Below are 26,422 nucleotides of genomic sequence, written 5' to 3'. Positions count from 1 at the left end.
TCTGAAAAAAAAAAATGACAAAAATTGTACAGATGTAATCAGGTCCAGTCCAAAGACTATTTCTACCTATAACTATTAATAGCTACCTAGGTATTTAAAGCTACTCAAAGTAGCTATTTTAACCTACTTTTTATATTTTCTGCATTTTGCGGCTAAAAGACCAAACGGCGCAACATGGTGAATACCATATTGTTTGATACAGTCACACTAATGATGAATACGACAAAATTTTGGCCAAAAAATGATTACTTCCTGAATCGGCAAATTTACATTAGTTTCTATGCAAAATTGATAATAAACGAAGTATTCTTTTTTTAGCCAAATTTTTGTCATATCTATCATCAGTGTGACTGTGTCAAGAAATTTTGTTCTCACCATGTTGCGCCGTTCCTGCATTTTGCAACAAAACGCAATTAAAGCAGAAAGTAGGTAAAAATAGCTACTTTGGGTAGCTTTAAATACCTAGGTAGCTATTAATAGCTACATAGGTAGAAATAGTCTTTGGACTGGACCTGGTAATAATAAATTACTAATTTCCAACTAAGAGGTCTGTAGAAGGCAGAGATTTTGAATATCTAGTGAGAACTTTCTTTAATGTTGGTATTTCTTGTGTTTTGTTTTACAGAGTCTCTTGTGGTACTTCTGGGCCATTGAGTTGAGAATGGAGAGCAGAAAATAGGCCACCATCACAATCACCACTTTCTCAAATACCCAGCTGAGGAGATTAGATTCCTGTAATTGATAGAGAGACAAAAGAATGATAGAGTTATTTGTCAATAAAACCATACACTTAAAATATAAGGTTGTCATGTTTTTCTCTAATTTCTAAATCCAATAAATTGGAATATGAAAAATTGGTGTCTTAAATTTCATTTTTAGAGTAAATGTGTCTGTATGCTCATGTCACGTATGTCGACTTTTTGACCAAGACTATCTATAGGTGACTGACTTTATCCAAAGCCTCTAAATTCTTGACTATAAGACAATGAGTTGACAAATACACATATACTGCATGTAGTATAATAAGACCTACCCCTGGAATGTTAGAGCCCGCTTTGTGGTGAAGTTTCTTCTTCTGTACCTCAAGGTAATCCTTAAATGGTGTCTGGAGAGATTCTCCATACTTTGGAATCAATCTTAATAAAAACAAACACACAAAGTAATTCATCAATAGCTGTCTTAGTTAATAATTGTATCAAAAGATTCGTTGGAAAACAAGACATGTCTTATAGAGTCAGGACCATTATTCAATAAATAAAACTAATCAAAGCAACATTGTTTGTGACTATTTTGGCGAAAATTTAAATGAAAATGTTCAAAATTTGCTAGATATATGTTATGTGTTAAAGTGATTTATATGTACCAGTACTTTCCTCTACTAAAATCTTTCTGATGTTTGCTTCTTACCCTATGAGTTTGACAAGTTGTTCTACGTGATGATGACTAAATATGAATATTACGAAGAATTTCTGTAAAACAAAAAAAAAGTGCAATAAAAAGTCTGAAATTTGCATTGGTCTGTGGTATTCAAAAAAAAACATATTTTTGAAAATTGGTTCAACATTAAAAATAAATAAATAAATACACAAAAGCAAACAAATTTTTAACAATGAATTTTCAACTTCAGCTCTGATGCCGTGATATACTGTATAGGGGATTAATTTCACGGGTTGTAATTTTCACGGTTTTCTCTCATCGGACACGATCGCGGTTTCTTGAATTCGCGGAATTCTTATGTTATAGAAGTTACCTCCGTTGTCTATATCCGTTTAATCCATGGCTACATGTAAACGACATTCATCATTGTTATGTCTTTATTTCACGAACAACAGGTTAGGTTAATATAAAATAGTTAGACTTAATAAATAATTGACGATTAATTAAAACAGGTTCAGTTATCAAAAGTCCCTGACTATAAACATCAAATGACTTTTTCTGTATATGCTATTACAATGAGTGCATGTACACCCCAAGATCTTCAAAACAACGCGACGAAAAACCACTTGACGGTAATAAATGTGTTAATGTATAGGTCGACGTGAAATAATATCCTTCCAAATCTTCAGTAAGTTTGATAGTTATTTGAATGATTTTTTAAAATCAAAATGTCAATAAAAACTATAATATGCATGATAATGCAGGTAATGCACACACCGTGCGTGGTAACATTAGTTACGCACGGGTAATCAAAACTCATGGCCCACGTGTTTTGACTGATGAAACATGAAGCGTTGGCTATTTAAAAGCCTTTTGACTAATACATGTTATTATCTGTTGACTTGAATTAATGTAAAGCGTGCTAATTAAAATAATTGAATGACAAGTACTACTCGTAATTACTTAAATGACCATGTACTGTGGTACATGTATTTAAACCTATAGTAGTCTATTCTCAAATTTCCAAATAAAACATGGAGATTATGGAAAAAATTATTCACTGTTTCTTGAATTCACGGATTTATCATCACCGTGAATATAGCGAATATTAACAGCGCGAGTTATTTTTCCCCTATACAGTATATAATTATGAAAACAGCTTAAGCTACATGTATTTTTCCTTATCATAAAACAATGTGTTTATAATCTACCTGTATATGCATTTTTATAATTGCTTTTCCTATAAGGGTGGCACCAAAGAAAGTCCAGAATGGAATTAGAAAATGTCCACATGTAATGCCAGCCAAGTCAAACAAGGGGTTAGGTATCTGTCAACATCAAAGACATAAAGGCTACCAGGATTGTTTTTACTTTTCTTACTTGTATTCTGATTAAGATATACAAATCAAATTTAGTTTACCATATTTTAGTAAAACTTACAGATGCACATGCTAAAATCCCAAAGAAGCCAACTTTCTGGACTAGGTTATGCACACCAATTTTGGCTCTCTCGAGGATTCCCTTTGAAAGAAAATTAAATATTGAAGTGACTCTACATTTCTCCTACAACTGTAGCTTAAATTGTGTTAAAGTCATGCCAATGTCATAACCTATAAACTGTACTTTGAAGTGATAATTAAAACACAAAGAATTAGTATGCACATTAAATTATGACAAAACTTCACAAGTCTTAAAATTTTAAGCATTTTCTTTATTTCAGCAATAGAACTTCTAGCATTTGAAATCAATTTAAGCTGATTATTTTATATATTGAAAAAAAAAGTATATACTGACAAAACGTCAGAGATACTCAAGCTGTAGAAATTAATTCAACTAAGAAAAATCATTAATATCCTAAAATGGTATAATGTGGGCTACTGGGTTTAATCTTCTGATGAATAAAATACATGTACATGAAACAAAATTCATGTATTGAATTTAATTAGTACAAAATATAATTTATCGTACTTCTCTTTAAGATGAATTTACGTTACTACTATATAATATTTCATAGAGCATAGTAGCCGTTTCTTAATTGACTGATTTTTTTTATGTATGTAGACATTTGATATACTTCAAACTATATACGTTTTTTTGTATTTTTTGCTCAATGACGTACATCCCAACATTTTAATATACATAAATCCAAATAGCTTGTTACAAGCCTGTAGAAATGTTTTCCAAAGTGGAAAAGGGGGGAGGGGTCCGGGCTGCAAAAAAATCTATGTGACTATACGGGTTCATCTACCTGTGCAGAACGTCCAATACATATTCCGTATGAATCAAAAAGAAGTTATTTAGGTTCCGTTACCAAAGCTGAAGAAAGTACGATTTTTTAAAATAAAAAAGAACGTATGAGGGAGAATTTAATATTAATTTTGTGCTACAATTTTGCTGTCACTCAAAGTGCACTTCATTTGCAGGCCCGTTAGAAGCAATTTCAGTGGGGGGGGGGGGGCGCACAGCAATACATTTACTGGCTATGCATTGTAGAATTTGTTAACGATGGTGTAACCTGCGTCAGCTTTCAGAATAACCAGTGAACTCGTCCAAGGATGCTTCGTCGGCGACTGTAAAAGTTACCTGAGATTCCTACGCAAATGAAGGCGCGAAATCTCTGTATAGAAACTGTTGTGGCTGCGGAGCTTCATAATTGTTCATCCGCCATAGAATAGAATCCGACATTTAACACTTAATATCTTTTATTATACAGGCATTTTCAAAATAAGCTTCATTTTTGTTTCTAGAAATATTTCTATCTACAAAAATAATATATTATCGTGTTTTTAAACTGAGTAAATCGGTGACCTAGCATCGTTTTAGATAACTCAAGCCCCTCTAGGGCTTGAGTAAAAAGAGAGAAAAAACTAGAATAAACAAAAATCAATATGGGGATCATGAGGAGATAAAAAAAAAAGGCAAATCAGAGGGTACTAGTTATGCATGTACATGATCTTTACAATAATTGTGCAAAGAAAAACAGATTTCATTTTTAAAAAAGGATAATAATTTATAAAGAATACTAATGAAAACATTCAAGGTATGACATGAAAAAACATCAACAAGTCAAGCTCATGCTTGTACCTTTCTGTAATATTTAGCCTAAGAAAATTGATTTTTAGAGGAAAGGCATTCAAGAAACATGTTTCCTTTTCCAAACATTTATGCTAATACCAATACATGTATGAATAAAAAGAATTGGCGCTTAAATGCAAAAATAATTATTTCTTTTCACTATTAAAATCATCAAATTTTTAAAAAATGTACTTTCCATCTTAGTGTTAGGAAAAACGTGCAATAAATATTTTTTTCTTAATATTTTATAACTCTTTTCTCTCCCAATGACACTTTGAAAGCAGATTTTACTGTTATAAAAGTTGCATTACTATTTCCTCTGGATGGCTCTGTTTCTCATGAAGAAGTTCCTCAATTTCCTCAAAGTCATCACTGTCGAGATCTGCCCCTGACAGGCGAGCCGCGCGGGCCATGAAGTATGGAGGGAGTTCACCAATAGCTGTCCCTGCACCCTGCAGATAAGAATATAGTATAGAGTTATCCCGGGAGAGGTCTTTGAAAATACAGATTCAATTCAGTGTAGATGAATGTTGAAAACTAGCAAATTCTCAAACCTATGTTACTTGTTATTTCCACAGGCATTTGACATTTTAAACTTTTTTCTTTATTGTTAAAAAAAGATCCATACTAATACATGTATTTATAGTATGGAGATTTTTTAATGATTGATTATAAAGAAAGGTTTAAAACTCAAGTACATGTGGTTATTAATTACATACATGAGTCCTGAACATATACTTGTATAAACATGCACCTTTGCATTATATACTGTACAATTATCATAGCAATATATGTAGAGGAACACTAGAAAGTCTTGTACAGTAACAATTTACATCGACAGAAAAATTAATTACAACAAATAATCACTTTATGTTTTAATTATTTTGAAACTTAGAAATTCTTTATTGAGGAATACCATTATGAATTTCAAAAATTAAAGATCCTTTGGATGTTGCTGTCTCCATGACAGGCTATAATATATTTGTTCATGCTGTCCGAGAAGGCTGTAAACTTACCCACATAATGGCTTCTATTCTAACTTTACTGATTATTGTCCACATTGTTATCACATTGCCACTGCTGACTTTTTCAGGACAAATAATGCTGAAAATAAATCGTACAAAACATTACAACCTCAAAAGTAAAAACTATCAGAAAATGTCTATTGAACTAACTTAAAAGCAGATTCAAACATTAAGACTAGAGTTACATGTATGTTTTTTTCCCTTATTAAAATAGATCCTGTACCCACTGTGCAAAACATAGCTTTGCAGTTTTTGAATTCAGTGATTACTGGTTACTTTGGACACAGACTTAAACTGACTTGACAATTCTCACTCCAAGTGCAATAAAGTAAGTGATATTTACTCATTAGGATATGGTGGCTCTGGGAAATCTACTGAATTACATTCATAGGCTGCCAATGTTACTGCAGCAATATGTGGTCCCTGAAAGAGTCAAACTAAGACATTAAAAACTTCAAAAGCGTAAGTTTAAGAAACAGCAGACTTTCACCAAATATAATGTCTGTACACAATTCCCACACTACTATTCCAATTCTTTAGTTGATTGAACATGCATGTGCACATTTGCTTAAAATTTCATTTCTTTTTTTATTACAAATGTTTAACTTATAATTGTACACAGAATACTGTAGACATACATGTATTACATTTAGCGATGTATACTATTTAGCAATTTTGGCAGTAAACAGTCTAAATCAAGTACATTGCTAAATGTAATATATTACAGTAATATATTCATATTACACATGCAGTAATCTGCAGTATGAAGCAGAATCTGCATGACATGTTGAAGGATCTATCTAGAGCTTACCAAATATAACAGGAATGTGTGTAATCCTGTGCCGAGTCCAACAGAAGAAAGCACCCCGAGTCCGATCCAGTATCCCCACCACAATAACGTCCTCTGCATTGCACTTATTCCCTGTCATTCAATTTTCAAGTATTAGGTGAAATTCAAATATTTTGACATGTACAAATGTACAAAGCATCATACTTGTTCTATATTGCTTTCTGAGTGTGATTACTAACTAACTCCTTGCATCCGCTAAATACATTCAGGTTCATTGATATTGCTTTTTTTTTACTCCTTTAAATATTATTATTTGCACTTTTGAATTTTATTTCTAAAATACATTTCCTTTGGAAAATCATAAAAATTCAAGCAAAATTTTATTTGAGTGTTTGTGAACCTTTAGTTTAAATGAACAGATTATACCTGTTGGTGTGGTCCTTCTAGATTATATGCACTTGCTGCCAGTATAAACAAGACTACACATATTGCTACAGTCTTTTTCCACTTTAATAATCTGAAATGGTTAAGCATAATTGTAACTGATATGGATTGTTGTTTATCTGAAATAACTTAATCTCATATAACCAACATGAAAGGAACATTTGTTAAGCTTGATGTAATATGCTAGCTATTTTAATATTTACTATATAGAATATATGATAGAAAAATATCTTAGTGTTAAGAACGAAAACTTGGTATTCATATTATTAAAGATTTCATGTATGTGTACCTTTGGGAAAATTCTGAGATGAGACAACTGGACTCTCTAACAAAATAATGTAATGTTGTTACAGGCTGTCGCCATAACACAATCTTTTCTCTCTCTTTCCGTTCTTCATGCAATAAGTCTAACATCTTCTCTTCTTTAGACTCTTGTCTCTTAGTTGCTCCATTTACTTCATTAGATTTTGTTCTTTTTCTGCCTGCTGACGTGCTCATACCTACCAGTTTATATTTTGTTAAAAAAAACCCTGAAAAATATATAATTGGATTGATATACTAGTAGCATAGACATATTTTATTTTGTGTTCAGATTTCCTGCAAAAACTAAAAACATGCATGCCCATAAGATATGAATGCCCTGCCAATGGTTCATTGGCAAAGAAAAATGCAATTGTAAGTGCATGAAGTTTGATGAAAATATCTTTAATAGGTTCTTTAAAACTGAGTTTATACATGTATACACAATTGATAGAAAAGTAAAAGGTCAAGGAAAAAAAGGACAAAGTTGATGAAAAAATTTCACCAAGTAACATACATGTATCAGTATATAAGCTTTCAATATATCAATTATTTGTAAATGAATCAAACAAAATTTGGGAAAAAATCATGGTCAAAGGTAAGGTCCAGGACGAAAAAGTTGATTCAGTTGAATATCGTAAACCAACTTTAATTTTACAAATATTTATCACCTTGAACATTTAAGTTGCTTCATACTGATAATGTTTTCTCAGTCACAAAAATTGTCACAGTTTGATTTTAACCTGATGATTTGTGAATAAATACATTTCAATTAGGCCTAAACAATAGAAGAGTTTGCACTATAACGGTACCGTCAATAGGTTAAATTAGTATAAAAATAGGTCCCTTTGATTTCAACCTGATGATTTGTGAATAAAACATGATGTGAACAAGGTCCTAAATACTAATAGGTTAGTATATAGGTCCCCGATGTGAATAATAGTTGGTTTACAGTACCTCAACTCCTCAATATGTGAAGTTTTATATGTGTGATGTTTTTTCTAATTTGAGAAAAACAAGGTGAAAGGAAAGGTAAAAAATATTTAAGGATTTCTTGAGTTAATATCGACTTACATTAACTATATCTCATATTAAAATAAATAAGTTAAATCCTGTCAAATAGCTATGAAATGCATTATCAGAACAAAGCAGACGTCGAGTCCGAATTTCCTCGATGAAGTGTTGCCACGTATAAGAAAAATTCCTACATAACGATTCTTTAATTCCTGGTAATTATAAACCTGGCTTACTTAAACCTTAAAGGAAAATGACACAAAACTAAATCACATAGTTTTCTTCATTTTACAGATTTAGTCTTATACAGGTAGATCTACCGCTTTATGAGCTCTGTTGATAACCATTCCAAACTTCTTGTGATGTCATCATAATTATGATAAGTACATTCAAACAACTATAGACGTAATCTTACACTATAAATACAATTAAACTTTGGACTTTGTCGTATAAACGCAAATTACAAATCAGCTTGCTTACCCAAATTTTCCCGGAAGTTGTCACGTTTTCAGTTTAATTATAAAATGTATTCCGAACGCAATGCCATAACCTAATAAAACATAAGAAAATGCAATGAACTTAACATATAAAATTTTTTTGATATGTAAATTTATTTGTTAAAAATTAGAAAACTGTGAATCTTTAAAACCAAAAATAGTAAACTTAAAGACAATAAAGTCTTTAGACCGATTTTTGAACTGATGATTTTTGTCGGGTTCGGAATTTCAAAATTACAAAATGATAAATAGGCGCAGTCAACGGGGAAGAAATTCAACAAAAACGGCATTATTTTCAGCACAATACCCTGATAAAGGTATATAGCTTGATTAAGCTATATAGCTATATCAAGATATTACAGACCTGATCAAGGTATTTTATCAGTCTAGTCGAACCCTCAAACGGGGGTAAACGGAAGTAGGAAATCCGTACCTTCAAACGGGGGTACGCGCATGCGCAGACACTCAAAAAAGTGTCGTTTTCACGGAAAAACGTGTGGTCCACAAAATATGCTCGTGCAAAGTGATGGATTATTTCGTAGCTCTGTATGTACTCAAATTTGATAGAATAAAGATGTTTAAAGAGATTGTATTGCGAAAAAATATATGTTTATTGCAAAAATCGAGACTTTTTCTCTCCCAAAGTTGGCGTATTCTGTGCCTTAACCACCAGGTTTGATACAACTAGATTTTTTATGCATAATTTAATAAAAACGGATGAATAAACAAACAATGTTTTGTTTAAAGTTAAACTACATATAATTCCGTTCCCCGGTATTACAAATTTTGTGTAATGAACATGTTATTAATTATTTTTCGACTCTTTCTTCTGTGCCCGTCAGAATTTCCTCTGTCCTGTAACAAACTTCTGTGCTTCAGAAATGAGGTAAATAAAAACGAAAAGTAATTTATTATTTTTTTAAAATTGAAAACAAAGGTGAAGACGAATCATTTTTGCATGTTTGTGATTTTTAAAAAAAAAATATATTTTTTAAATAAGAAGAATTATCGTTCTTGACTTTCGCGCGTTGCATTAAGGGAAGGAAAACCCTTGTTTGGGGGTATACCCCCGTTTGAGGGTTCGACTAGACTGTTTATGTAAAAAAAATCTAAAAAATAAATAAATAAATATTAAAATACTGAAAGTCGAGTTCTGTTAATTCACTCATGTAAGTAAAGTACTCAATCACAAAGAAATCATTATAAAAGCATGTCATGTGAGGAGATGTTCTTTTATGCTGTCTTTTTGATCCTCAAGTACTTTTCATGCAAGAGTGAACACACTCACCAGAACTCATAATTCGACTTCTTAACTTATTAATTTAATTTTTTTTGGGGGGGGGGGGGTATTTATGTGATGAATATTTTGATACAGCTTTGTCAGGGTATTGTGCTGGACCTGAGTAAGTTACTTCTATGCTTGCATTAATCAGAGATGCATGGGGATGCTTCTAGTGTGTTCATTAGACCAACTGACCAGTTAAAGTTTCATATGCTGCTGCAGTTAAATTTCAGCTAAGAAATGAACAGGTTAATGTTTTGTAGCACGTTTTAGATTTCGGAACAGGTCCCATTTGATTTCCTAGTAACTATAAGCCCTATGTTGACCAAACTTGCATGGATGGTACATCTGTTAAAGATGCACATTTAATACCAGACTTGCTTCAAATGCTGGATATTCAACTTACATTTTACAGACAAGTGACCAGGTTAAAGTTTTTGGTGCAGTTTTATTCCAAAGTAACTTTTAGTCCTATGTTTAAATTTGCATGCCTTATATTTCTAAAACTAGGCCATCCTTAAAAAATTGTTTTTTTGTGGTAACGCGACCGATTCACCAAAATCCACCCGACTGGATTTTTAGCTCACCTGAGCCGAAGTCTCAAGTGAGCTTTTCTGAGCAAAATTTGTCCGTTGTCTGTCGTTGTCGTTGTTGTCATTGTCGTTGTTGTCATCGTAAACTTTTCACATTTTCATCTTCTTCTCAAGAACCACTGGGCCAATTTCAACCAAACTTGGTACAGAGTATTTTGGGTGAAGGGGATTTAAGTTTGTTCAAATGAAGGGCCAGGCCCTTTTCCAAGAGGAGATAATTATGAATTAGAGAAAAATTAATGGCATTTTAAAAAAATCTTCTTCTCAAGAACCACTGGGCCAGGAAAGATTAAACTCATGTGGAATCATCCTCAGGTAGTGTAGATTCAAGTTTGTTCAAATCATGACCCCGGGGGTAGGGTGGGGCCAAAATGGCCGATCAAAGTTTTACATAGGAATATATAGAAAAAATCTTTAAAAATCTTCTTCTCAAGAACCACTGGGCCAGGAAAGATGAAACTCATGTGGGATCATCCTCAGGTAGTGTAGAATCAAGTTTGTTCAAATCATGACCCCGGGGTGTAGGGTGGGGCCAAAATGGCCGATCAAAGATTTATATAGGAAATATAGGAAAAATCTTTAAAAATCTTCTTCTCAAGAACCACTGGGCCAGGAAAGATGAAACTCATGTGGAATCATCCTCAGGTAGTGTAGATTCAAGTTTGTTCAAATCATGACCCCCGGGGGTAGGGTGGGGCCAAAATGGCCGATCAAAGTTTTACATAGGAATATATAGGAAAAATCTTTAAAAATCTTCTTCTCAAGTACCACTGGGCCATGAAAGATGAAACTCATGTGGAATCATCTTCAGGTAGTGTAGATTCAAGTTTGTTCAAATCATGACCCCCGGGGGTAGGGTGGGGCCAAAATGGCCGATCAAAGTTTTACATAGGAACATATAGGGATATTAACCTTTTAAAATCTTCTTTCAAGTACTTCAAAGCCAGGCTTCGTTATATTTATAGTGAATCATCCTCAGGTAGTGTAGATTCAAGTTTGTTCAAATCATGACCCCCTTGTGGGGAGGGATGTAAAATTCAAGCGCCCCCCCCCTCCCCCCCAGTTTACTTTCAGTTCTGATCTCATCTGTGTTTTTTCCTAGCCAATTGCTCAGGTGAGCGATGTGGCCCCTGGGCCTCTTGTTTTTATTGGTTCAAAAATCTTTCTTTTTTTTATACGTATGCATTTTCCGTTTTTATCCAATTGATATTTTATTACGTCTCCATTGCACCTATGCCGTTTTTATCTGATCCATATTTTTTTACGCCTCGGTTACACTGATGCTTTATCTTTCCCCCAAGTACTATTAAAACATCTTCGTGATCTACAAATTTAGAGATGGCGTCCAAGAAGGTTGCGGTAAATGTTGACTCTATAGTTCTGTCAGTTACAGTGAATTTGAAAGGAAAAACATCTAAATTACTAGTCCAAAATATTGTGTGTCAGTTCCACCACAGGGGCATCTTATCCACTCTGTTCTCTACTTCACATATAAAAATACACATTTTTATATGTGAAGTAGAGAACAGAGTGGATAAGATGCCCCTGTGGTGAAATCTAAGAGATAGTTAATACCTCTATATAATTGAAATTTATTTCCGACATTTTGTCTTCAAAAAAAAAAAGCCTACCTACCTACTCACACCTAAAATCATGAGGCACGTTACCGCAAAAAAGAAAATTTTTAAGGATGGCCCTAGCTCGTTCATTTGCTCTATGCATCCTTTGAACAAATTTGCATAGGTATTGCAATTTCTTTTGAGCCTGCACATTGGTATTTTGTACTTTAGTTGCTATAAAATGCATAAACGTGAGCTAGTATTTTCTAGTTGAGCATTACTGTGTTAATATAATATTATATGATATTGAAATTCGTCTTGGGTATTAATTAATATTCCTGTCTCTGTTCCAGATTTGGGATGATGTGTTGCTAGTACATTTACTACAATAACGGTCATCAGAGATGGCAGCTCATTCGTACCCATCCACTCTTCAGACCACAAATCGTGCCAGAATCTGTCATGTCTTGGTGGGCCCAGTCTCAGATTTGTTTCGTGATCTGTTAAGGCAGTTTGTGTTAGAAACAGATTTTCTAAATAAGCTGACACAAGAAAAGAATAAAATATTGAATCATGTACATGATCCTCTACTGAAAAGTTTGCTTTATCCAAAAAATCGCTCAAATTTTGTTGGATACAGTCAATTTGATTTAACTTTGTTATATACTCTTTTGAGAAATATATGTGGAATCAAGGAGCATCGCAATGGATGGGGCAAAACCCCTGATTCAGGTGACAATTCACTGTCAGCCAATATAGATAGAATAAGAGAAATAAGAAACAAATGCCTTGGTCACATGCCAGAGATGTCTTTGAGTGACAGTGACTTTGCCAAGACATGGACAGAGATTCGATTGATTGTTAGTGAACTAGAAAAACACTTGGGGAATTCTACAAAATATGTTTATGCTGTTGATGATTTGAAAACAGAAACAATGGACCCTGAGCTGGAAAAGAAATATTTTGATCTGATGAACAGCCAGCAAAAACTTATTGAAGATATTTCTGGTAAATATTAGAAGTAAAACTCTTTAAAACTCAGCTAGGATTTGTCGAACATTCTTGAAGTTTTACAGATTTGATTTGATTTTAAAAGTGAACCAAAAAAAATTATGAACATTGCAGTCCAAGCAAATAAGTAGAACTTGGTAGCACATAATGATTTATGGAAATTAAATACAACAGTCTTGAAGAGAGCTTGGAGCGCCTTACCGGTAACTTAATATTTTTTATGATAATGATCTAGGTAAACAGGACAAACAGAGTGTGGAAATGCAGGAACTGAAAAAGGATGTGAAGAGGAAAGGCAAGGAACTAGAGAATCATGAAAAAAGAATTAAGGCTGTGGGTAAGCATATTAAGGTTTGTTTTCTGTCTATGTGATGCTGTCTGATATGCGTATTTATCCACAGTTCTGACCGACTCGATCAAACTTAGCAGAAGCATGATTGGATAAAGGACCATGGATCCTTCAAGAGGACTACTTTACTGTACAAATAAAAACAGGATAATTAAAAAATAATATAGCTCATCTGAGCAGAAAATCTTAAGTGAGCTTTTCTGCACAGATATTGCCAGGCGCGTAGCCAGCATTGAAATGAAGTGTACGCAGAAAATGGTCGGGGGTCTGGGGGCCGCCCTGAGGCCCCCAGTGGGTCCAGGGCGAAGCCCTGGTGGGGGGCCAGGGGGCGAAGCCCCCGGTAGCTCCTGGATTTTACGAAATGTTTCAGTCATTTTCCTTTAAAAGAAATCACGCTACATCTCGTTTCTCGAGCAAACACTTAGCTAAGTTATACTTCCATGGATACTTCAGGAAGAGAAGGATACTTTAATCAAATTAATTTACGAATATATTGGTATTAGAAAAAAAGTTTCCAAGTGTGACAAGATTAAACAGAGAAGTAATTTAATAAGTTATCATTGGAGTTAAAGTATTTCAAAATATAAACGGGAGTGTGGGTCTTTATATTCTGTTAGCTTAAACAATGTAAGGGTACTGAAATTCTATAAAATGGTAACATCAGTAAAAGAAGATATTCATAAATGATCTATATTTATATTAACTTTGTTCATTAATTTGAATTTTGCCCTTTTTTTGGTTTATCGATATTTATTCATTACTTCAACGGATATTCTTGTATAGTCGTCCAAAACCCTTGTAACTTTTTCTTGATTCAACAATATTTTCTTACTCAAGAATTTTGGAATTCAATTTTTAAAAGACTGGATTATAACGATATTCTGAACAAAATTTGAATAGAAACAATAAGACGTAAAATAATTTGAAAGAAAGATAGTGCCTCTTTTTCTCCGAATAAATCTCTCTTTTTCTTTTTTATTCTTTTTTCTTTCTTTTTTTTTTTTTTTTTTTTTTTGTTGAAAATGATGTGTACGCACTTGCGTACTTGCGTATAGGCAGCTACGCGCCTGATTGCATGGCATATATCCATCTGCCTGCATGTGTCAAATAACCAGAAAAAAGAGAAAATTGTATGGAATTGTAAACTATCTTTCAAAAAGGAAAATTATTACTAGTAAGCTTGATCATTTCAGTTAAATCATTTTTCGCTCACCTGAGCTGAAAGCTCAAGTGAGCTTTTCTTATCACCCGATGTCTGTCTGTCCGTCCATACATCTGTAAACTTTTGACATTTTCGACTTCTTCTCAAGAACCACTGGGCCAATTTTAACCAAACTTGGTACAAAGCATCCTTGGGTAAAGGGGAGTTTAAATTGTTAATATGAAGGGCCAAGTCCCCTTACAATGGGAGATGATCAAGAAAAGACAAAAATAGGGTGGGGTCATTAAAAAATCTTCTTCTCAAGAACCACTGGGCCAAGAAGGCTGAAACTTATGTGGAAGCATCCTGGGGTACTGTAGATTTTAAATTCTTCAAATCATGACCCCCCAAGGAAGGGCAGGGCTACAATCTATAGGGAATCCAAGTTTAACATTGAAAATTATAGGAAAAATCTTCTTCTCAAGAACCACTAGGTCAGTGGAGCTGAAACTTATATGGAAGCATCCCGGGGTAGTGTAAATTCTACATTGTTAAAATCATGGCCCCCGGGGGTACTGTAGGGTGGGCCACAATAGAGAATCCAATTTTTACAAAGAAATATATAGGAAAAATCTTCTCAAAAACTACTGGGCCAGAAAGGTGACACTTTTATGGAAGCATCATGGGGTAGTGTAGATTCTAAAGTATTAAAATCATGACAGAGGAGGGGTAGGGGGCCACAAAAGGTATAACAAGACAGGAAATTTGCATCACCAAGTTACTCAGGTGAGCGATGTTGCCCATGGGTCTCTTGTTTTTATTTATAATCTAAGGTATGGATTTATTTGAGGTTCAATTTAACACTAACAGTAAGAATGTCCCACCCCCTTTTTTTTTTTTAGGAAAAAGTAAAATTTTTATAACTTTGCTTTATCCATGAATTCCCAATATCTGTGTGCATACTAAACAAGTTTTCCTGTTCTTTTTGATTTTCTATTCTGTTTAAATCTTCATATCCTTAGACTTCACAAGAATAAAGTACAGCTTAATTCTTAGGTCACCTGAGTAAACTCAGGTGACCTATTGCTATCCGTTTTCGTCCGTCGTCGTGCGTCGTCCGTCGTGCGTCGTGTGTTAACATTTGAACATTTTCAGCTTCTTCTCTGCAACCACTGAACCAATTTCAACCAAATTTGGCACAAAGCATCTATGGGTGAAGGGGAACAAAAATTGTGAATTTCATGATCCCTGCCCCCCTGGGGCCTGAGGGGTGGGGCCAAAACCACTAAAATTAATGCAATCTTTAAAAATCTTCTTCTTTACTCCTGGACAACAAGCAGTCAAACTGTTTGCATGATTGTAATCAGCATTGAGTCCTCTACCAAAACTGTGAAATTCATGGCCCTGGGGTCAGGGGTTCTAGTGCTAGGGCGGGGCTAAATAAGTATATAGTGAAAATGCATTATTTCTTTGAAAATCTTCTTCTCTGCTCCTGGGTATTAAATAAACCAACTAAGTACATAGTTATGATGAGCAAGATTGCCTCTACCAAAATTGTGAATTTTATGGCCCCAGGGTCAGGGGTTCTGGTGTTAGGGTGGGGCTCTATTGATTATATATAGTGAAAATACATGATTTCTTTGAAAATCTTCTTCTCTGCCCCTTTGTATTAAATAAACTAACTAAGTGCATAGTTATGATGAGCAAGAGTGCTTTTACCCATATTGTGAATTTTATAGCCCCAGGGTCAAGGGTTCTGGTGTTAGGGGGGGGGCTCTATTGATTATGTAGTGAAAATACATGAATTCTTTGAAAATCTTCTTCTCTGCTCCTAGGTATCAAATAAACTAACAAAGTGCATAGTTATGATAAGCAAGAGTGCCTCAACCAAAATTATGAATTTTATGGCCCCAGGGTCAAGGGTTCTGGTGGTGGTGGGGGGGGGGGGGTTCTATTGATTATATAGTGAAAATTCATGAATTCTTTGAAAATCTTCTTCTCTTCTCCTAGGTATTAAATAAACTAACTAAGTACATAGTTATGATGAGCAAGAATGCCTCTTCTAAAATTATGAATTTTATGGCCCCAGGGTCAGGGGCTCTGGTGTTAGGGCGAGGCTCTATTGATTATATAGTGAAAATGCATTAAATCTTTGAAAATTTTCTTCTCTGTCTCTGGGTATGAAGCAGATGAACTACTTTTATAGTTATGATGAGCAAGGGCCCTACTCTTGCAGAATTGTGAATTCAAGGCCCCAGGGTCAGGGGTGGGGGGGGGGGGAGGCTCTACTTATATACTGAAAATGAATTAATTGTTTGAAATCTGCTCCTTTATATTTATATAACATTTATTTTTTTTCCTTTTGGGATAGGCAATTTTAAGGGTGCCTTTAAAAAAATTGTGCAATGTGTGGACCTAGGGTCAGGGGTTTATGTCACAGTGTTAGGGGCACTTCTGATTATTGCTGAATATTACTGATTAGTTGAAATGCAATATTGTTCCCCTACCCTGCGTATGGGTATTCAGTAACCATTCTACAGTAGCTAACCTGAGCTGAAATCGAAAGTGAGCTTTTCTAAGTAACTGCTAAGTGTATTGTTATGATGATCAATGGTGCCTCTTTCAAAATTGTGAATGCCATATAGCATCTGGCTTAAAACATAAATCAAATTCAATAACTGGAAAGTTGTTGCATAATGCTCAGGTGACCTATAAGGCCCGTGGGCCTCTTGTTTTCTTGATGAAAGAGTGAACTTACTTGTAATTCAGATATATTAAAACAAGAAGTTAAAAGTTTGATGCTGAAAATTGACTTTTAATAAACGAGCAGATCTAACATCTAAATTAGATTGATATTTGAGTACCGTTCTGTGTATATATATATTTTTTAAATCAGACAAAAATAAAATTAATAAAGTAAAAAAAGAGGAAATTTAATGAAAATCACCACTGTTCAGTGATATTTTTATTTTTATCATTTAGCTTCAATTTGTAAAAAAAAAAAAAAAAAAAAAAAAAAAATTCCCTCCCTCCCTCATCGGTCTGAAAACCCCCAGGCGGCAATTCCAAACAAACATCTTTTTAAGGGTGGCCTAAATTAAGTAATTGATATAATTTCAGAGACTCTACAGACAATGGTGAATTTTGAAGAACAAAGTATTTTATGTAGGTATTTTTCCATGATATTCAAAAACAGACAATTTTTATCTAACCTTAAGAACCCTCTCTATACTGCACACTAAAGAGTTCTGATTGTAAGGTATTTTTCTGCAGTTAGAGTGATCTGCCCCTAGATCTAAATTGTAAAAAATAGAAATTTATAATATATTACTCAATTTGTTATTAATTAAAGTATTCTTAACATTTTAAAAGGCCATGATAAATTAACTAAACATGTTATTTACATGTATTTTCTCTATGGAAGTAATTAATTTTGATTTCTTTTCACTTATACTGTGTTGTCTTTTGAACATTTTTCCCGGGGGTAAATGTCATGCACCATACGTGAAAATTGGATAAATTAGCTCAATATTGACTCCTTTATACAATATATTTTCTCAATGTCCACAAAAAAATTTGCACTTGTGTAGAGAGGGTCCTTAATTTCAAATTTTTCAAAGGACAAAGTTTTAATGAAATCTAGTCATTCATTTGAATTTGATTGAATGGGATAGATGAGTGTTTTATTCCTGGGTTTCTTTTTATTTTAGCCTGTACAGAAAAGGTGTTAGAAGAGCATTGTTCATTGAAGACCTATGTAAGGACAGCCTCAGTACAGGCCACTATTGATATGCTGCAGAAGAACCATATAGCTATTCTAACAGGGAAAAGTGGTACCGGGAAAACAACCACAGCATACCAAGTTTTACTGGAATTGTCACAAGTCAGACAGGATCACCCTGAGGAGGAATTGATGGTTGTTGCAGATGATGTCAATCCTTGTATAAATATAGATGAAGGTGGTACCAAAAAGTTCAGTTGCGAAGGCACACATATACTGTATGAAAGAAATCCAAAGCAAGAGAAAGCGAAGGAGGCTTCAGAGGTGTTTTCTGAGTTTGCTGGTAAACCAGCAGGTACTGAAAGACAGCAGTATGTGCCTGTAATTCTTACCTCCCCGGATCAATGGAACAAAGCTATTCACCCCAAGGGTCATTTTGTTGTCCTTCTAGATGACATTTTCGGATCAACTAATTTTGATCCAGTGGAATTTGAAAAGTGGAAAAAGATGGAAAAGGTAATGTTTTCTTCAGCAAAGAGAGGAAACATATGCATTTTAATTGGAATAAGATCACACATTTTCGAGCAAGTGAAAAAGAAAGGTCTTTCAATTCTGGATAAAAAATATGAGATTGATTTTTCTTCAAAACTTAGCATGAAATTTGAGGAAAAGTTAAAACTAGTCGAAGCATATGAAACATGTCAAAAATATTTTGCTAGAGATTTGATTGGAGGAAAATTTGAGTTTTATGTCAAACAGTTTGGAAAAAATTTTGTTTATAAGCTAAGTGAACAGGAGAAGAGGGATATAGCAAATTCAAACCCGTACTATGGATTTCCTCAAACGTGTTCAATGTTTTTTATGAGAAAGGAATTTTATCAGAAGGGAAGAGATTTCTTTGAAAAACCAAATGAAACATTACTTGAAGAGATTGAGGAGATGAGGAAGGGAGATCTAGAGAAGAAATTGGAGTACTGTGTTTTATCATATGTATTTATATACAGTTCAATACACATGCTAAATTATGATATGAAAGCCATGCAAAGTATTTGTCAAAAAGTGAGATTAGACAATATCAGAGAAATTGATGTGGAAGATGCTGTAGTGAGATTAACAAAATCAAAGCAATCTCTAAAGAGGGTAGCTGAAAATGAAAATGTCTACACATTTACACACCAGACACTGCTGGAAACGGTAATGGTGTCCTTTGGACGACTAGCCCCAGAGATCGTTATAAAGGCCTGCAGCAGAAAAAATTTATATGAACTTATTCGAACGCAGAATTGCAAGCAAAGCATTGGTGAAGTTATTTTGACTATTCCAGGAAAGCTGTACACAAATCTAGTGGAGAGATTTCTAGACGACATAAAAGACATTAACCATGAAGACTTTGCTGATTCATTGTTTTATTTCATTTTTCACCCAGTATTATATGACCCAGACTTTGTGAAGGTTCTTCTACATATGCATAAAACAGAAAAGTACCATCATAAAGCATCTGTGGTCCTTGAAAATACTTGGGAAAATTTCATTTCATCAATGTTACCGGGAATGTATAACCCTGTGCTGCTTATGGAGATGCTGGAGGAATATGGTCCACATTGTGAATACTCAAAACTGGAATCCTACAAAGGTTTCTGTTTGTCAAGAAAAGATATTCTCGAATGTATCGAAACTTCTGCTAGAAGTTGTATTTCTCAGTGTGTTTCTGTTTTGGTGCCGTATATTTGTAGCCAAAGTAGTCTTCATGACATTTTACAACATCAAATCAAATGTCTTTTTCCTGACTTAAAGTGTACAGAAAAACCTGTTAGATTGAATGTCCTCCACCACTGTATCCTAAATGGATGGGATAATGTTGTAGAAAGGATTCTGAAAGTACGGGCTCCAGAGAATTCGGAACAGAACTGGACTTGTGCTCATTTTGCAGCATTTGTAGGAAAATTTTCATTGTTAAAAAAATTTGCTACAAATTTAGGGGAAAAACAGAAAACTAACGAAGGTTATTCTGTGTTACAAGCAGCTTTACTAGGAATAATGTACAGTGATCATAATGAAATGCAAAGATTTTTTGCTCAATTGAATGTACGCTATCGTGATCCAGCTGTTAAAAGTGATCCAAAAAATGCTGAGGTTAACCCTGATCCTAAAAGAATTGAGTTTGCTACAGATGATGAATATGAGAAAGTACTTCTTTTTTTGTATAAATCAAGGAAATCTCAGTTTCTGGAAGAAGCAGCTGAAATTGTGGACAAATTTGGAAACAATATCTTTCATTATCTTATCTTACATGACAATTGCAAGGTTCTCAGTCTCATGTTACAGCTTGGAAAAGCTTGTGTCCATCATCGCAGTAACACTGATCTGCCAACACCGTTACATGTGGCTGTTTATCTTGGAAGAGCTAACTGTGTGAAGGCATTGTGGGAGGCTGGGGTACGACCAGGTCCATCAGATATGTCACTCACAGACACTCTTAGGTCAGGCAAAGAAGGAAATGGCAGACGGATAACATTTAATTCTTCTGGGATTGTGAATTCAGAAGGTTTTCGTTCAGTGTATATTCAAGTTCCACCTTTTTTTACATGTGTACCTGGAAAGGATTGTAAAATGAAAGTAATTGAGTTAGTGATTGTTGACTTTGGCAGTATTGATGACTACAATAAGACCGAAGAGATTCTGAAAACACTAGAAATAAACAAGTAAATGTGTTTTACTGACTATGAAATTTAACACATGTATTAATCACATTGAAATGTACTTTGGTATCTTAGTTTATAAGCAAGGATATCAAAATGAATCTAATTATGTCCCAACATATAGATTGAGTTTAAGTTTGTTACACTGAAAAATTTGGTTACAAATAATCCCTATTAACCGCCCCGGGTGCTTAGAAAATTGCGTAAAAGGGGCGGTTATTTTAGCATTCTTTTTATAATATTTAAGGTCATATTTTAACTTCAAAAAACCTTTTGAAAAAAGAAATAAATTCAAAGAACCACTATAATAATGTTTAACTTTATTTTAAGTGAAGATAATCCACCCAAATTAAGCTAAATGTCATTGATTCATTTTCCACCAAGGAATTGGATTATAGACTTTCTTCAAACTTTTGGCAGAATTTTGATACAATCATTGAAAATTTTAATCACTGTACAGGGGGCCCTTATTTCCTGACAATAGAAAAAGTCCTAAGGGGGTGCTTATAGGGGCAGGGCCGTTAATAGGGATTGTTTTTCGTCTTGAAGAAGTTTATCATATGACCATTTTGAAATGTTGTGATTGAATATATTCAAAACAATATTGTTTTTCTTTGATTTTTAATGTGCATTTTGTATAATTCTTTATATTTCCTGATAAATATTTTTGGATGGGAATAAAATACTAGGTAGTCTACTTTCTATGTGATTTTGTATATTTTCAAATATTTTAGCAGAAAAATTTGTAACAATGATTTTAATAGATTTGAGGCATTGAACATAATTTCTTGTATATCTGAGATAGTATGCTGCAAGTGTGATTATTTGAAAGAGTGAATGTTGAACAAAAGACTCCAGTGCGATGACGTTACTCATCGTTGATGAAAACTCATCTTAGTTGTACATATGATGAATTCTAAGGCAAAGGCATCTTCGCTAGCCAAGGGTGACGATCCGCTCCTCTCCTCTTTTCTTTTTTGAAAAGAGGAGAGGAGAGGATCGTCACCCTTGGCTAGCGAAGATGAGGCAAAGGAAACATATATTACAAGAATATTACATTAATTTTTATCTGATTATTTATTTTAATGATTTGTTTCATAAACGTGATCATAAAGACCCATGAAGATTGTTGGTGAATCAAAAACTGATCAGAATTATGGAATTTTTAGGTAACTCAGGTGACCTATTGCTATCCATTTTCGTGTGTCGTGTGTTAACATTTGAACATTTTCAGCTTCTTCTCTGAAACCACTGAGCCAATTTCAACCAAATTTGGTATACAGCATCTATGGGTGGAGGGAAACAAAAATTGTGAATTTCATGGTCCCCGCCCCCCTGGGGCCTGAGGGGTGGGGCAAAAACCACTAAAAATCTTCTTCTTTACTCCTGGACATCAAGCAGGCAAACTGTTGGCATGAATGTAATGAGCATTGAATCCTCTACCAAAATTGTGAAATTCGTGGCCCCAGAGTCAGGGGTTCTAGTGCTAGGGCGGGGCTATATAGATTATGTAGTGAAAATGCATTATTTCTTTGAAAAATCTTCTTCTCTGCTCCTGGGTATTAAATAAACTAAGTACATAGTTATGATGAGCAAGAGTGCCTCTTCCAGATTTGTGAATTTGATGGCCCCAGGGTCAGGGGTTCTGGTGTTAGGGTGAGGCTCTATTGATTATATAGTAAAAATGCATTTATTCTTTGAAAATCTTCTTCTCTGCTACTGGGTATTAAATAAACTAACTAAGCACAAAGTTATGATGAGCAAGAGTGCCTCTTCCAAAATTTTGAATTTTATGGCCCTAGGGTTAGGGGTTCTGGTGTTAGGGTGGGGCTCTATTGATTACATCGTAAAAATACATCAATTCTTTGAAAATATTTTCCTTTGCTTCTAGGTTTTCTGCCAATGATTCAAGTATATATACAGTGTATTTATGATGAAGAAAGGTGCATCTAGCAAAGTGGTTTTTTTTTATGCCCCCTGGGTCAGAAGGAGGGGTTACATAGTCTGAAAATAAATTTATGCTTTGAAATCTGCTCTTTGGTATTAATCAACCATTTTATGATAAAATTTGCAAAATTTTGAAATATGTGGCCTCTGGGTCAGTGGTTGCTTTGGGTTGAGGTGCACAACTGGGTATAAAGTGGAAGTGCATTTTCTCTTTGTTTATCTGATCTACCTCTGGGTATTAAGTAAATAGAGTAAGCATGCTAAGTTAATAATTATGATAAGCAATGGTACCTCTTTCAAAATTGTGAATTGACAATTTCATGGCCTCTGGTTAAAAACACGAACAAAATTTAATTGTTTGAAAGTTGTTACGCAATACTCAGGTGACCTATAAGGCCTGTGGGCCTCTTGTTTTCTGCTAGTATTTGATTTTAACGGGGTTTGGACACAAATTTAAAATTAAAGGTCATATATTTTCTATTTAGGAAAGCTCAATTGTACAGAATGCATTTAAAAATGCTCAACTTACCAGTGTGACAAATGCCGTATTTCACATTTGTATTGTTTTCAGTATAAACTTCTTTGGAATTATGTGTTTGATTGTTTTAAAATTATTTCTTTTATTATTTAAGAGTCTTTTAATGTTTGTTGCATGTATATATTTTGAATAAGTTATTGTCTAACATGAATTTCTAGCCAAAAACTTAACAATTTATTAAATCAAGTTTGAGATAACGTTTGATTGTGTTTGTAATGTTTACAATAATCACAGTTAGCGAAATTTTGTTGCGATTATAAATACCAATTTTCAAGACCAAAAAAAAATATCTGGGGTGGGGTCATTAAAAAATCTTCGTAGGAATCATTAGGCCAAAAAAGCTGACACTTATTTGGAAGCATCCTCGGGTAGTGCAGATTCTAAATTGTGCAAATCATGACCCCCTGGGGTACGGCGGGGTCACTATTAAGAAGTTTTACATTGAATACATGAATAGGAAAAAAATCTTCTCCTCGAGATTAGAGAAACACTGATCCAGAAAACCTGACACTAATGTGGAAGCATTTTGGGATACATATACTAGACTAAGTGTAGATTTTAATTTGTTCAAATCATGGCCCCTGGTGGTAGGCTTGGGCCGCAACAGGGAATTCAACTTTAAAAATCTTCATTTCCAGAAATGCTGAAACTTGTTAAGTTACCGGTATGTGAATGCATTCTTGGGTTGTGTAGATTCTAAACTGTTCAATTCTTTGAGGTAGGGTAAGACCAATTTTTGGCTCCTTTGTAAACTTTTCACTATTTATCTTCTCAAAAAGTACTTGAACAATTTTATAACCAAACTTGGTACAAAGCATCCTAAAGACCTTGGGTTTAGGGGAGATAGAATTTTTAAAATGAAGGCCAAGCCCCCTTACAATGGGAAATAATAAAGTAAAGACAAAAATTGGTGTTAAAGTTCTCAATTGTTCTTTTCAAGGACCACTGGTGCCAGAAAAGATGAAACTAAAGGTGAAGCATTTTCTATAATATCCTGGCTTAAGATTGGATGTAGTCTGTTGAGTGAATGGGCTGTATTTATACTTATACCTAGTCACTTGATAATCAATACATGGTGGACTTTGTTTAACACTATGAAAAAACGGAAAATTATGAAGTTTGATGGGTGTCTTAGTAGAACCTTTTTCTCCCTTTGATTACTGAAAGTTTTCAAAACTGTCATGTATAAAATGTTACCAGTTTAGTAAATTTCATACCTGGCTCAGCTTCACCTTACAACTAGGTATGCAAATTAACTAAACAGGTATCACCTGTCACTTCCAAACTATGTAACTAATAAACTAGCTTAGTTATGATTTTAGTGTTATATATAACCAGAATGTAAAACATACAAAAACACATTTTAAAAAAAACAAGTTAAGAAACATTTGAAAAAACACTTCCTACAATATTGGAAAATGAAACGTGAAGAGGGACTGGAATCTGGAAAACTTACTACTTATTTTATGTTTAAAGAAAATTTTATAATGGAAAAATATATGTACATTAAATCTCATGAAATAAGAAAATCCATTTGCAGATTTAGAATAAGTGCTCATGACCTAAGAATTGAAAAAGGCAGATATGAATCTGTAAAAAATAATGCTGGTCAAAGAATCCCCTTAGATAGAAACAAAAGAATATGTTTAACGTGTAACCAAAACAATATAGAAGATGAATATCATAAATTTTCTTACTGAATGCCCATTACATACTGAGGAGAGAGATAAATTTTTTTCGTGATATCTCATTACTAAACATAAATTTCATATTATTATCAAAAGGAGACAAATTTCTCTGGTTAATGTCTAATGAAGATAATCTAATTATTACAAAGCTAAGTGAATATCTTGTCAAAGCCTTCAAAATAAGGCATAATGCCATGAGTTTTCATAAATAATGTTATAGACACGTATTTATTTGTAAACTGGTATATATGTATATTGATAATATTGATTTTGATTGCATGTTAATTAACAATTTGATAACCCCAACTGCTGCATCTACATGTCCAGTTACTTGTAATATTATATCAGATATATACATGTGTGTGTATGTGTGTTTATGTTTGTATATGTTTACTATAACCTTTCTTTTAGAACTTTCTATCTTGTCATTGTAAGAAACCTTTATGCCTTCTGGGCCCAAAATTGGAAATTATCTATATACATTCTGTGAACTATACCTTTGGGATCTTATCACTTCTCAAATGTCAAGGTCTAAAAAAAAATTTTTAATGAAGTATATGCATGAATATATGTGATTCACATATAATTGTTACATTAAAGACTTAGTTTTCCTTTACACATGGAATAATTTGGCCATCAAACAAAACAGCAAAGAAAAACAAGATCTATTTTTTAATAACTTGATGTTCAACAATTTTATTGATGAAAAGTTGCCATGACAACTCATTTGCAATAAAAGAATAGAACTAATCTATTCCATAAAACACTCCAACAGACATGACATGCAATATATTGTGATTTGTGTGGCATAATTGATTTGCTTCTTATTATTGACAAATTGTTAATAAAACATTTGTAAAATCTTTTATACAATGCATAGTCAATAAAAACTACTGAAAAACAACTTCCTTCATTATAAGGCTAGAATTTTAAAGGGAAATATTTCTTATATATATATATATATATATATATATATATATATAAAATATAGTGTTTTTTCTGATTTCTTAATAAAAAATTTTGTAGGAGTCCATCCTACTTTGAAAAAAAAATATATTCAGGTGAATTACGTGTTAAGTGGGTTTTACGATTAATTTAGTTATTTCTGAAAGTAACCCTTGATGCAAAAACCTATATCTTGTTCAGAACATGTAAACAAGAAACACAGCAAATGCCTCTCACAAGAAAAGTTGTAAATATATGATATGGACGGTTGTACACCTGAATAAAGTTTCTAAAAAAAAAAAGTAATCAACTTAAACAGTCTATGTACAGCATCATTAACATTCCTTACAGAAAGCTAGAAAAATATTTTAAATTTATCAAAGGCATATCTGTACATGATTTAAAAAGAAACTTTGATAACAAAGTC

General features: G+C 33.5%; 2 protein-coding genes across 2 annotated transcripts; one reads left to right on the top strand and one right to left on the bottom strand.

Moving 5' to 3' along the window:
* Positions 1-315: 315 nt before the first annotated feature.
* LOC134244469 (vacuole membrane protein 1-like) lies at positions 316-8,560 on the bottom strand. Its single transcript, XM_062726739.1, has 12 exons — positions 8,506-8,560; positions 7,001-7,241; positions 6,694-6,784; positions 6,289-6,399; positions 5,821-5,900; positions 5,469-5,556; positions 4,764-4,904; positions 2,818-2,898; positions 2,589-2,705; positions 1,408-1,469; positions 1,034-1,136; positions 316-732 (listed from the first exon to the last, which is right to left on the bottom strand). Exons 2-12 carry the CDS (start codon positions 7,207-7,209, stop codon positions 592-594), a joined length of 1,224 nt encoding a protein of 407 aa, XP_062582723.1. The 5' UTR covers positions 7,210-7,241; positions 8,506-8,560; the 3' UTR covers positions 316-591.
* Positions 8,561-8,790: 230 nt separating this feature from the next.
* On the top strand, positions 8,791-20,884 carry LOC134244451 (uncharacterized). Its single transcript, XM_062726713.1, has 6 exons — positions 8,791-8,895; positions 9,958-10,052; positions 12,310-12,964; positions 13,203-13,304; positions 17,578-17,622; positions 18,168-20,884. The coding sequence occupies exons 3-6, from the start codon at positions 12,361-12,363 to the stop codon at positions 20,882-20,884; spliced, it is 3,468 nt and encodes a 1,155-aa protein (XP_062582697.1). The 5' UTR covers positions 8,791-8,895; positions 9,958-10,052; positions 12,310-12,360.
* The last annotated feature ends 5,538 nt before the right edge of the window (positions 20,885-26,422 follow it).

The sequence above is a fragment of the Saccostrea cucullata genome, unplaced genomic scaffold (genome assembly GCF_032062105.1).
Source record: "Saccostrea cucullata isolate Sc308-1 unplaced genomic scaffold, CSIRO_AGI_Scuc_v1 ctg359, whole genome shotgun sequence".
In the NCBI taxonomy this organism is placed as follows: Eukaryota; Metazoa; Mollusca; class Bivalvia; order Ostreida; family Ostreidae; genus Saccostrea; species Saccostrea cuccullata.
The sequence above is the reverse complement of the archived record's forward strand: the minus strand, read 5'-3'. Positions and strand labels throughout refer to the sequence as shown.

What these genes read in the sequence shown, in the direction of transcription:
- LOC134244451 (XM_062726713.1), top strand. Translation starts at nt 12,361, where the DNA reads ATGGCAGCTCATTCGTACCCATCCACTCTTCAGACCACAAATCGTGCC. An exon ending in ACTTATTGAAGATATTTCTG is followed by an intron (nt 12,965 to 13,202) that starts GTAAATATTAGA and finishes ATAATGATCTAG; the next exon opens with GTAAACAGGACAAACAGAGT. An exon ending in TGAAGAACAAAGTATTTTAT is followed by an intron (nt 17,623 to 18,167) that starts GTAGGTATTTTT and finishes TTTTTATTTTAG; the next exon opens with CCTGTACAGAAAAGGTGTTA.
- LOC134244469 (XM_062726739.1), bottom strand. Translation starts at nt 7,209, where the DNA reads ATGAGCACGTCAGCAGGCAGAAAAAGAACAAAATCTAATGAAGTAAAT. An exon ending in GGATTTTAGCATGTGCATCT is followed by an intron (nt 2,706 to 2,817) that starts GTAAGTTTTACT and finishes TGATGTTGACAG; the next exon opens with ATACCTAACCCCTTGTTTGA. An exon ending in CGGGCTCTAACATTCCAGGG is followed by an intron (nt 733 to 1,033) that starts GTAGGTCTTATT and finishes TATCAATTACAG; the next exon opens with GAATCTAATCTCCTCAGCTG.